Source organism: Corvus cornix, chromosome 9 (genome assembly GCF_000738735.6).
Source record: "Corvus cornix cornix isolate S_Up_H32 chromosome 9, ASM73873v5, whole genome shotgun sequence".
Lineage (NCBI taxonomy): Eukaryota > Metazoa > Chordata > Aves > Passeriformes > Corvidae > Corvus > Corvus cornix.
Genome location: NC_046339.1, coordinates 16,124,415 through 16,138,119, shown reverse-complemented (window position 1 = coordinate 16,138,119; position 13,705 = coordinate 16,124,415). Strand labels below are relative to the sequence as shown.

General features: G+C 35.7%; 1 protein-coding gene across 2 annotated transcripts in view; it reads right to left on the bottom strand.

Annotated features, from left to right (window-relative positions):
• The window catches only part of COL4A4 (collagen type IV alpha 4 chain), a 66,620-nt gene that overhangs the window by 49,226 nt on the left and 3,689 nt on the right, over positions 1 to 13,705 (bottom strand). For both annotated transcript variants that reach the window (XM_039557075.1, XM_039557076.1), the window contains exons 2-5: positions 13,306 to 13,488; positions 11,334 to 11,373; positions 9,404 to 9,481; positions 98 to 232 (exon numbers count right to left, since the gene is read on the bottom strand). In XM_039557075.1, coding sequence (XP_039413009.1) covers positions 98 to 232; positions 9,404 to 9,481; positions 11,334 to 11,373; positions 13,306 to 13,361 — 309 coding nt within the window. In that variant the 5' untranslated portion in view covers positions 13,362 to 13,488. The remainder of the gene's footprint in view (positions 1 to 97; positions 233 to 9,403; positions 9,482 to 11,333; positions 11,374 to 13,305; positions 13,489 to 13,705) is intronic.

The following is a 13,705-nucleotide window of genomic DNA, read 5'->3' as shown; positions in this document are numbered from 1 at the left end:
CAAATGTTTTTTTGGTCATTCAGGTTCTGTTTCACTTATCAACATTTAACATTACATACTGTATACACCTAAAAGAGCTGTCTGTGGTGTTTCCTACCTTATCACCATTTTCTCCAGCTGGCCCAGGCTGCCCATTCTCACCTCTCTGTCCTTTCTCCCCTGGCAGACCAGCTGGTCCTGTAGATCCCAAGGGCCCAATTGGACCTTGAGCTCCCAGCTCACCAGGCTGACCCTGAAAAGAGTCCAAAGTGAATGACCACTGCTGTAAACTCCACAGCAATTCAGAGATGACTCTGTGGATAAAACAAGGCTTACAATGTATAAATATTCATGACTCAAAACAGCTGCTGGACAGCCTGCAGAACTGTCCCATGTGTTAGGTGCTGTAGGAACACAACCTTCAAGTTTAACAACTTGCTCAAGGCGATAATTTCTTTTCACCTTCATCAGATCTCCAAGACCACCTCTCTGAGATGGCTGGGATAAACTGCAAATCTTCCTGGCTCCACCAATATAAGTATCACCTTTTGCAAGCCTAGGACTCCGATGAGCGTTGTGTTTTCCCACCAGAAAAATGAGGACTCATTTTAGACAAAGAGACTTTGTACACAATTAGAACAAACCAAGAGAGTTCCCTCTTTCAAGTCTCAATATGCCAATTATCTTAAGTTTTTCTAGCTCACATTTTTCATAATCACTCTCATATCCTAGTGCCTCATTTAAAACATGTGAAGTTTCCTGGAGAAAAAAAATAATAGTCATTAGCCAACATATTTACAAAAAGTATCAACTTTAATAGACTGTGTTAAAATGGGTTGGGAGGTTGAAGAATGTAACTTATCTAAAAAAGGCTCTAAATTGAGTATTGGTACCTTCATTACCATACAGATGATCTTCACAGATTTTATTAACTTTTCCAAGGTAATATATATTCTCCTGAAGCAAAATTACTTCCCATGCCAACTGCATTTTTCAGTTTATAGCACTGGTGTGGAGTTGTTACAGATTTGTTGCAGTTTTTGTTCTGTGATGCTAAACAACTATTCAATCATAGATTCAAAGTGCTGAATAAAGCAACCTTTCTAATCAGGCTTCCCATGTGAGCTGTCTACACTTCCACCCTACAAAAATCTAAATATTTATAGGACTTTATTTCTCTTACTCATCTTTTTCATTTTATATCATTATCCTTGTTTACCTGTAACTTGTTCTGTTTCCAAACTGAAAACTGTTTTGCTTTCTTTCCAGATTTCATTCATTAATTATAATAAAGTATTATAACTATAATTAATTATATTAATTATATATTATATATAATCAATACATAGTTAATAATTTATTATAGTATAGAATTAATTATTATAATTAATTATAATACAGTATTTTAAAAGAGAGCAAAATGGAGCCCCATGCATTCCTGAGAAAACCATATGGCTTTAGGACCACTTGAGGGCAGTAAAAGATATTTCAGTATTCACAGAAATAAAACACTATATCTTTATTTCTATGAATGGATTGAAGGAAAAAAAAAGATGGAAATGAAAGATTGTAAGAAGATATGTAGCTTCAGGAAACAAAAGAACTGAATGCTTGGTTCTCAGTGTAAACTTTTCAGCAGGCTGAATCTGTCTGGACAAAATCTTCCTTTGTGAATTACATGCAGGAACCTAAGCCTCTTTTTATTTATTTTCTACCTGTCTTTTTAAAATCAGTGTGATTTGACAGTCGGACAAGAAGTGAAAAAATGTATGGTGTGCATCATTCAATCAAATCAGCAAAGCAACAGAGAAGATAATTTATTACATGTTTGGACAGGAACATACTGTAGGTTTATGCCACAGTGGAAGTAGGACTGGATGACCACTGGCCCTTAAGCTATGAACAGGAACTTAGTCCAGAGGCTAGGAAGAGAAGTCCTACACTTAGAAATAAGGACTACCTGAAAAAAGAATTCTCACATGACTCGTGTTCCATTTATCTTTACTTGCTCCTCTCACTTCAATCTTGATCCTGCTTCCAGAGAAGTCACTGGCAAAAATTCCAGGGCAGAATCAGCATGTTGTCTTCTCTAACAGTTACAATATTCTTGATACCAGAATTTGAGCAGTGTAAAATATTATGCAAATTAAGGGCTCCTGGTATTAAAAGCTGATGATTCTGCATCCTTGTTAACAGTGAATGGACAGTCAGGATTCTGGGTGTTGGGTGTTTGCTTGCATGAACAGTTGCAGCCTGTCTACCAGCAGTGCCTTGCACATTCTCTGTTAGAATGAATTTATTAATTAAAGTACTTTTAAGGCAGCTATTATGCCCTTTAAATACTTGGCTGAAAAAAAGAACTGGACAACCATTTTAATTAAAGCATAATTTTGAGTACAAGTGAAATGAATGAAACCAATAATAAAATACAACTGTTTGAACCATTAACTTTACTGGAAGTGGTATGGCTTTTTAGTACTCTAAACTAGCTATCACCTTGCAAACGCATCATTCGTCAACAAGAAAAGAAAAGCATAAGATATTTTGCACTAATTTTTTCATGTCTTTGTCTTTTAATGCATTTTGTTGACAACAGGTTTCTGCACCAACTTCAAGATTTTTAATTAATAGTGTATATACTCTGCATTCAAGAGTTGAAAATTTTCAAAACGTTATATCCTTTGGACAGTTAAGAAACATGATTTTTATTGCACTCAGAAAAAAAGCTGAGACACTGTAGGCATTCTACGGTAGTTATCATAATTAACAAATAAACACTTCCAGGACATGTAGTCCTTTAGGTTGATGAAATGTCTTCATCTGCTGCTACCCTGTGAATTTAATTGACTCCATGGTCTTCAGTGGAAGGTAGTGAAGTCATAGAACAGAGTCACTGAATTCAGAATTCACAATGGGTTTGGCAGCTGATACAACTTTAGCATGCCATGTGAAGCTGATGGATTCTCTCTCTTTCTTTTAGCTCAAAGACTGATAATGACTGGGAGCTTTGTTAAGACCAAACTGATACCATGTCATAACATCTATTATCACATCTATTATTTGTGCCCATCCAATGTGACTACCACAGCATTACAGTCTCAGGACAGCTGTAAAAATAAAGAGGATGAAGGTAGTCATGCTCATGTGGAAATGACAAATTAGCTCAGATAAAATGAACAGAATATTATGCCCGCTCTGCCATCTGATGCCAATAAATTCCTCTAGGTTTTCAGTGCCTTGTTAATTGTCTAGGTCAGGAACTACCCATGCCAAGACTACAATCTGTTATTTTAGCATATCCTGGGCTTGACCTGCAGTAAGAAATTGACTTTAGGCAAAACAAGGCTGTATTTTTTTTTAATTAACTATGCTTCCCAAGACGAAGACTGCAAATACTTCAGAATCATGCAACAAAACATTTAATACTGTTTGGAAAAGGCAATGGACAAGGTTATTTGGAATTACTTTTTTTTTGATGCCTGAGACTGAAGAGTACCTGATTTTGAGAGTGCCTTAAGCACTTAACTCTCTCAATACAATGTTTTAAAGGAGTCTTAATTAGAAATAAAAAAACTTTGTGCTACTTGAGTGAATTCTGTCTTGCTTCTTACTATCAATAAAGTCAAAAGAAGCCCAGTTATTGCCTTCAATTAGGGCAGTACCCTATGTTACAGGCTATGGAGATATACCAGTGATATGTGAAATGCACTTACCTTCTGTTTATAAGAACAAAAGTGAAAATGCCCAGCAACTCCACACAGATTGTAGGCAAATAATACAGCAACCCTTTCCACTGTGGACTGGTCTCTGGCTTGTGACTGTAACCAGTCTTTCTCATTTCACCAGGAGCAGGACAGAGCAAGGAAGGAAAGTAAAGCAGTCTCTGGGCAAGAGAGGAGTGCTCACAAAGGCATTTGGAGAGATACTTTATTTTGTAATTTGCTTAGTGAGGTGGGGGCATCCACTGCTACTCTAAGCTCCACCCATGTCCTCTCCCCTTTTGGAAGAGCTGGTCAATTACAAAGCAAAGCCACAGCTTCCAGGGCTTGGAGGGGTGTCCATTCTGGGAAGATTCTACTCCTCACTGTGTAAGACTGGGACCAAGCTCATTTTCACTGTAAGTCAAGGCTCAAAAAACCCCAAAACAAACCCTCTTCTAAATATAAACTTAGATTAAGATGAGATAAATCTGGAAATCATACAATTTGGCATTAAATCCAGTCTCTTGTCCTTAATAGACCAAATTAAAAAATTTCTTTTTCATAGCTTTTTAGCCAAGTAAATGCAGTAATAATACTTAGAGCTTGAGTTTTCATAGAATGGTTTGGGGTGGAAGGGATCTTAAAGATCAAGTAGTTTCAAACCCCCTGCCCAGTAAAGCAGGTCACTCAAAACCCCATTGAACCTGGCCTTGAACACTTCCACGGATGGGGCAGCCACAGCTTCTGTGGGCAGCCTGGGCCAGGGCCTCACCACCCTCACAGTAAAGAATTTCTTCCTCATATCCAACCTAAACCTAATCTCTTTCAGCCTGAAGCCACTATCCCTTGTCCTGTCACTACAGGTACTTGTAAACAGTCTCTCTCCATCTTTCTTGTAAAGAACATCTGAACCATGCTGTAAACTATTGGAAAATTTGGCAACTTCTCATCATATTTTTCAATGATATAATATGCTACAGGAACAAAATACCTGATGTGGCAGCTTAGTATTCACGGTGATACTTCACAGAAGCAAGACAAATCATAATGAAGTGCTGAAAACATTATTCACAATGTATACTTGGGTTTGCGTTTTAACCCTGTGGGACTATGAAAAGAAAAACTATCCAATAAGCCAGTGGGTGTCACTGTTGTGTTAAACAAACTTAACAAAACATAACTTAGCACTGAAACTCTTTAACTGCTAATGGCTGAAAGCAGAGAGCTACAAATAGAGCATCGTAGACCACAAATAATTAACATCAGATTAGCTAATAAAATAAAATTGAGTTTTGCTCTGAACCATTTTATTAAAACAAGCCACCGATAAAAAAGAATGGTTTTGCAGAGTTTTATCTTGGTTGATGTGGAAAAGCTTGGCAATCTGCAGCAACTGAGAAAAAACACCATTTTCAGTACAGTAGGACAGGGGAACCAAAAGTATTAAGAAAAGAAAAATGCTCAAGAACAAAAGGAGAGATAATTTAAAGAGATCAAAACTTGAAAAATTTTTAAAATGTCTAATATGAAAAATGCTAATTTACAGATGCTGTAGCTGGGCATCCTATACGAAGAACAACCTCAAAGAGACCTTACAGTGGTTGGTGTTATTCTCCTTACAGACTGGAGTGGTTCTGTTCCTATTCCACATTCTGGAAAGCAGGATCCATTCCCTACCACTTCAAATCCTAACTTCTGGAGTCAGAGAACTGCCTATTCCTCTGCCCAGTTTAAAAAAAAAAAAAAAAAGTGTGGTCTGCTTCAGATATAGATTTAGGGGTCTCATTTCTCTGAGTCTGTTTTACAGAAAAACATAATATGGTTCTCAGTGAATGTAAGTGAAATGCAAAAGAGATGTTACAGAAATGTATAACTGGTCTCAGGAATCTTCTGCTTTAAAACTTAAAACTAATGTACTGGGAAAAAAATTATCAACAGGTAAGAGGCAAATAATGGGAGAAATCTGGATTTCCTCAGATGCTAGTGTACATATATCTCTGATAGTGGATTTGAGACCAAGTAGAAGGATTTTACATATTTATTTCCTGAGTGTGTAACTTGAAGATTCAAATACAAGTACTGGGTATTCCATGTGAATGACAGATTGACACTGCATACTGACATGCAAAAAAAGTGTGGTTTGATAAATGCCTCTTACTCCCCAAAACAGGCAGAATTTGCACAATTTTTACAGTTAGAACATTTAAAATATATTTACACTGTGCTGTAAATTGAACTCACATAACCCATGGAACCTACTAAGGCAATTTGGCAACTCACAAGATCTACTGGGGAGATGTTACAAGAGAAGCAGTGCCAGACTTACTCACAGGTAACTTTCCTCATTCTTACCCCAGGACGGTGCATTCTTGCCCTGCAGTGACTGACTGATAGCAGTGACTGACTTCCTAACTTACCTGTGATGCCCAAGTGACTCAGCATCTCTTGTGAATGCTTACTCCTTATATCTGAAATGTCAGACAGTGTAAAACCCTCCTCTTAGATGCTGCATTCTCCCCTACACTAGGACAAAAATAAGCCTCTTGCTTCATCTGCAAAAGAACAAACATTGGTCCTGCTGAGTTATATTTATTATTCACTTTGATCCAGGCATTTCACATGATCCCATAGAAGCCAGAGCAGGTTGGGTCATGAATAGATGCTTGCTTCCCAAATCTACTTAACTAAAAACAAAGCCAACGGAATTGAATAGGATCAAACTCTGGGGTCAGCACAGGACAGGTTTACAATTGGTCAGTGCTAACTGCAAACATTTTTTTTTAACTATCTAAATTCTATTAGAGCAGCCAGCATTTTTGGAAGCCTGTGATACAACACTGCAGGAGTTTTCTAGGAAACAACTTTCCAATGCAGAAAAAGAGGATGAAATGGTGGAAAAGGTTTTATTAGGTCTCTAACGAAAATTGAAATCACAGACTTTATGGCCTACCAAAAAGGAAGAGGGGAGGGGAAAAAGAATCTAAAAAGTCATGTACTGGCATATATACTTTCACCAATGATGTTTTGCTTCATTTATCTGTTCTACAGTTCTGAAATCTCTAGGTATGGTACCACACAGTATGGGCAAAGAGATTTAGCAGCACATTTTAATGGTGTCCTATGGAAGAAAGAGTCCTTTTGAGTTGTGACATAAGATCAAAAGATAAACAATATAATGTAAGACTAACTCCAAAAAGATTGTAATCCCAATTGAACAGAAAATTTCATTGTGATGTGGACAATTGTAATGATATACTACCAGCAGTAGTGACTAAAATGTTTTTTCAGACAGTGATTTCTTGCTAATGAATAGGAGTGCAAATCTATTTATTGCACAGACTTACATATGGTTGAGAGAATATAAAAGGACAGGTACACAAGCTCTTCTAAAACTCAATAGAGTGACTGATGTATAGATATAACGGTTTTATTTAAATATTTAATGAAAGTTCAGCTATTTGCTTCTACTTTTCTTTAAACTTGCCCAGTATCAATACATTCAAGTCTGGTCACTGCAGTTTCATTTTCTTATTCCCATGGTCAGCTTTTCCATAGCTAAAACCTCAGTTATCATTATCAGGTCTACTTATAATGAAGAAGGCTTTTGATGTTGAAATTTAAAATATTTTCAAATGGGCAAATAGAAGGCAAAGTCGTAATACCAAAAGTTCTGAATATTTAGGTTTGTGTACTGTACAGTGCCAGAGGCTTTTAATGATCATTTATTTCTTACACTTTTGAGACAGGATTGAGGAAGATGTAAAACTCTGAGGAACCAGACTCAGAGCAGGATTCAGACAGAAAAGCAGATAAAGCAGATGTTTTACATTCTAGGAAGCTAGCAATAAGATAAACAAATCTTTTATTTTGTAATGAGTAGTCTCCACAAAAGCTCAGAGAGCTTTGCTCAGAGAGCAAAGTTAGTGTGTCAGAGTGTAAAAGCAGAACACAGCAAACTTTAAAAACCAAAAGAACTGTAGGATGAAAGACAAGATTAACTAATCCTATAGAAAATTATTCATCACCATATATTAGTATAGAAAATATGTGCAGTAATCTATGTGAAGCAGTGTTTAGTTAAGCCATATTTCATGTAGGGTCTGAAGAATACTTCTGTTTCTAGCATATGGATTAATATAATTGACTATACTAAATATATATTCATATTACATTGGAGATACTTTGCCCATTATTCATCAGGGTACATGTACATCCTTATTTCAGAGCTTTTTCAGAAAATGGTACAATTCTCAGATTTTTTTTTTGCAAATTTACATTTGCAAAACAACATTAAATTTATTTTGAAATATTTATTACGCTTCTATTTGGCACTTAGGTCCAGTTCCTTGGAATTATTTAGAAATCTAACTGCAAATGCATGAATCATAGTACAGTTTACCTGTGATGAGGACACCTTAGGAAAGAGCCAGAACAACTGCAGGAGGTGTTTATTATTGACTGATTATGGGCATGTAATTCAGAACTTCCAGGCTACTGAATGAGAACCCAAATCAGGGGAACTCCCCCTAGTTTGAAAGTCAGTTGTTTTTAAATGGCACTTCAGATCAGGTTTTTGGTATCCAAAACAGTCTATTCAGTAGCACTGAGAGACACTGCAGTGGTACCAGTCAAAATACTGTTCCTGGGATGCCCTTTGTTAGCACAGTGTTACAGAGATATACGCATCCTAGGCCTGTATTATGAAAATCCTACAGCATGGGGGACTTTCACATAGACATAATCCTGGAGGATTAGGATAGGATCCAAGGACACCAGGGCAGTGATCATGACACAGCAAAGCGTGCAGCTAACTGCAGAAGCACAGGAAGAAAAAGGTGTGTCTTGCTTTTCTGGCAACTCAGGTTGTACACAAAGAAATCGGGCATGTGGCTCTTCCAAAACTGATCCACCATGTTCAAGTTTTCTAAACCTAAACGTAACCATTAGTACTTTGGTAGAAAACAATTTTCATCACTGACAATTTTTCAGTTGATCACCAATCAGGACATACATACATATACATATGTATATAACTTTTATATATATATATGAGTTTTTTCCTCACACAACATTTAAATTATTTGCTATCTCTATATAGAGATGTATTCTGAGAAAGAACAGCCAAGATAAAAGTCTTCACAGGACATATTTTAATTAACAATTAGCAACATGCACAGTTACTAATTTTAGCATGTAATGTGAAAATGCCTTAGAGTTGTTTTATAATTATTCATATGACAAAGACAATTCAGATTTTTTTAAAGTTAGTATTTTAAGTGAGTAAAATAAAAAGTCTGCAAACATTTTCAGAGTCACCTAACCCAAACAAGAAATAACTAAGTTCTCAAAAACCTAGAGAATGGCATGGACATTCTCTCTTAAGCAGCCTCTTATTAGAAAACAAGCATAGATTTCTATAGTTTACATGTATTAGGAATTACATCTGTCTAACTCCTAGAGTGATCTCATAGAATCCTTAAATACAAAAAAGGCACCATAATTAGTACCAATCCAGTTTACAAACAAAGTTCTTTACAAACAACTTTCTTCAGTGACAGCTGTACTTGATACCAGTGAAAGAATTATGCTAGTTTGTCAGATGTGTTTGTGTCTGAATTTTGGTTTAGTGATTTATCAACCATGTTGATTTTCAGGAACAACAATGTGCACAAAATGAACAGTATTTACAACAGTAATTGTCATTCATTCTAATCATCACTTACCCTTGATCCTTTTTCTGGAAAGCACCGACAAACTGAACAATCCTGTCCCCCACATGGATCAATATATGCATATCCTCCCTAAAAATTAAAAGTTTATGGATTTATCAATGCACAACAGACAACAATTACTCCATCAAATATTGTCAGCTGGACATATTAGCTAATTAGAGGATTTTCAAGGCTAAAGATCTCTCATCAACATAAACATGCTGGCAAGGTAGAAGCAATAAGTAAAAGCTTATTACTGTTGCTGTAGAAGGTGGAAGATCTTAACTACAAGTTATGTTACATAACACTAAGTATTACAGCCAATGTAACTTAGGAAACCAGCTGCACCCAGAAATACATTTTAACAGAATCAGAATTTTATTTGCAATAATGTGAAATTTGTAACCCATCACATTATTTTATGAGATTGTTTAACTACAATGAAACTATAAAAGGCAAAACAAGGTGAAGGAGCAAGAAGTTCATTCAGACATAAAATCTTGAATTTAATTCTTGTCTATTAAGTGAAACAAAGTATACACATGGTGTAATTATGCATTGCCTACTATGAACTTACTTCTTTCTTGTATTAAAAATTTCCGTTATTGTCCTCTTAATAGCAAAGAAGTGACTGCTTTGTTTCATCAAATTGCAATGAGAAAAAAAAATATTCAAGGGGAAATGAAAACACAACAAAATGTAAATTCACTAGTGTGGTAAGTGAACATGATTTCATTATTCATTTCTATTTTCCCAAATGTAGTAATAAACACACATCATATGCACTTACAAACTTAGTTGGAATGTCCACTAAATAACATTACTTTTTCAGTAAAACTGTAAATTATAAAAGATGTTTTTAAAAATATTTTAACAAGGAAGTAAAAGATTTAAGAATAATGTAGGTAAACAAGTAAATGGTGATAAAAAAAGTATTTCCTTAGTGTGGGTTTTCATTATTATCAAGGTCAAGATTGTTTTGTTACTGGTTTTAATACCCAACAGAACACTAAAGGCTCATACTTCAATGTTTCAAGGAGTAAACACTGACAAATTTTAGATAAGGAGGAAAAATTCTGTTCTATCTATAACATTTTTTAAATATCTGGAATTCCCAAACCTCAGAACATGAGGGTATGATGGTCTCTTTCACAGACTACTTGTTTTTCACACACTGCACTTCCCATGAAATTACTAATCCACTCCACACTAGTCTCTCACCGAGTTGTTAGAATCTTACCTCTCCTGGAATGTCAATAGAATACAAGTTTCCAAAAACAGAACTGTTACCCTTTCTTCTGATTGAACACATTTATTTTTTAAAAATATGTCCATTTTCAACATAAAATAAAAAGGCATGAATTTGAGAATTTAAAAAAAAGCCTCTAAAAAAAAGAGCTTCTAAATATTTGAAAGAATACAAAGAGGATGGACTTGAAAGAAGTTTCAGTGAGGGCATTGCAAACATTAGGGTTATATGAAGGCCAGTACAGAGAGGATAATAAAGTAGATATTGAAACTATATTACATGTGAAATTTTGGCTTCAGAGCAATGGGAATGTCCATGGAAACCAGTTTAAGATCTAAGCTAACACAGAGAGCAGAGCTTGAAAGCTAGAATTGACATGTGCCCTAATGCAGAACCATCAAAGAGACTTTATGAGGAGGGAGACAGACTCAGTGAACAAGAAGGGTTTTCTACATGCAGCTTTCCAAGAGCACCTAAAGATGCCAGAATTAGAATCTAAGAAACTCCAGAGCATAAAACTGCAAAATAGATAAGCTGAGTAGCAGAAAGGAAAATCAGAATTGCAGAAATACAGAAAGGAACATCACAGTTTCCCCACAGAACTAGAGGTCATTTTGGTGCATTTGGTGTTACTTGTTTGAACTGTACCATCCTATCACTCACCTCTCTAAAGCAAATATTAATGTCACTTACCCCATCAATTTCTTGAGTTGAAAAAACAATCAGTATCCACCTGATTTAAAAGAAAAAATTAAATTAAAACTAAACTTATAACATCAAATCTTCCCAAAAATTTAGTCTGTAGAAAGTGAGAAGTGATCAAGTGAACACACGATGAAGTCCTGTTTGGGGTGCCTATAGAGTATTTTTATAAGGGGTACACACCATCAAGAAATGGCCAGCCTGTGCTGTAAATATTTGTCTTTTTGGATTTGTGAGACTGAAGACAGACACACAGGCATGAACAAGAGTACGTAAAAGTCCTTACAACTCCCCCTTGTAACCTATTTCCAATCCCACAATTACAAAGGGCTAGAGAGGAACCACTCCAGACAGATTTCTCCATGGACACCATGAAGTGAAGACTGAGTAGAGATGGGGATGATCTGCATCTACCCTAAAATGAGTTAGCTGGTGCTGTTTTCTTTTGCTCAGAGAGGGAAAGAGAAAGCAGAGCGCAAAGCCACATTCAGAACAGCCACATGATTCCAGAGCAGCTTCTGGGGAAGCCCAGCTCCATGCTAACCATTGCTAGTGATGGACTGTAAAGTTGAAAAAAAAAAAAGAATAAACTAAAATTAAAAGTTAGCTCAAAAATTCTGCAGCAATACAGGAAATAAACATTCCTTTTAATTATTATTAATGCTAATATTATTTTTACTAAGAGCTAAGGTGCTTACTCATTATATGGAAAGATAAATTAGACACAGCCATAGCATACAGACTGCTGTGTACTATTCTACAGGCTACAGTGAAGCCTATATCAAAATTACTCCAACTTTGCAAATATACTAAATTTTACTAAATGGGCATTTAGTAAAATTCCCTATTGAGATCAACTTCTGTTCTTTCTGTGTTAGTCATATGGTCAACTCTTAGAAGCACTAAGAACTGTGCCAGCAAACCCCCAATTACTCTCCCTGATTATTAATTATTCATAGTTTAAACTGGAAATAATATAACCTGTATATGATCTGATATTTACTGATAAATTCAATACTGAAAGCATTAACATGTTTTAGCCATTTATGTACATTTACTCCATATACTTTTTACACCTGTGTTGCCTGCTACTCATTTTCAAATACAGATTTTACTGAAACAAAATATTTATGAAAATAATTAGTAGCAACTGAAGACAGAAGATGCTGTCCCTTGCTAAATATGAAATGAAGGACTGATTAAACAATGTGAAACTGCCAGATGATCAGCTACAGCAGTAAATGGTGGAGAAGTCTTCTGCATACCAGTGGTTCATTGTTTAATGCATCAAGTAAGTTCATGTTGGAAGGATTTAACTTCACAGGAACACTTCAACCAGGTAGCAGGTAATACTGTTGTTCTGTGATTGTTAATAATTTAACGCCACTTTTGCTTCGACAGACAGTCCCTGTAAATATTTATTCCCATACCAAAGTTGACCAGCTGTGAGTTATTTTTTATTTAGGAAAACACCAAGTTCTCATGAAGCTTTTGCACAAGTGAAATAGAAATCTGATTATGTTTTCTTGATACATGGTGCTGCAGTCCCCCCTTTTTCCAGCCATATACAGCAGGCATGTGTTTACCAGATTCTCTGCCATTTCCAAACCTCTGCCTCCTGAAGCCAGGGAGATGTTCCCTATGTAATTGACTCAGCAGAGACTGTTAGCGGTAAGTCAGTCACAAATAATGCAGAAAAAAGGCAAGAAGAGCTGCCTTGGAGAGACTCAGAGTTATAGTTCCTGTTTCCTACTACTTAAATAGCATAGAACCTGAAATTCAAGTGGTATAAACTTATAGACCAGTAATTGAACTCAAATAAAATAAATTATCACACAGGCTTATCAAATTTATGACAGGCCACAAATTATTTAACTTCTGATTTCTTATTACTGTTAAATTGATAGCTAAGAATATATCTCAGTGCATCTGGTTAGAAAATGTAGTGATCTGTAAAACTCACCAGGCAGCTGTGATAAGCCATTTAATCCGTTCAAATGAATCCTTTGTTAATGCCATTCCTGCTGATTGAGGATTTGTATATGCAGCACTTTTTTTTTCTTTAAATGGCAGGTCTTCTCTTTCCTTCTGTTCATGGATGGTCTATAAACACTGTTCCATAATGGTGTTGTTTTCCCCTCTGAACCTGTTTATATTAAAATATACATGAATAATTACTGGATAACCAAAAATAAGTCTTAACCATTTATCTGTGTTACACGGCACAGCTTTGTGTTGGCATTACATTATGTTCTTCCTATTCAGGCCACATTTTATTTTATCAGCAATCCAATTATTTCAAGGGGACTATAATGAAACTGCAGATCAACATAAAAAGGGGTACAAGATTTCAGCCTAGAAAA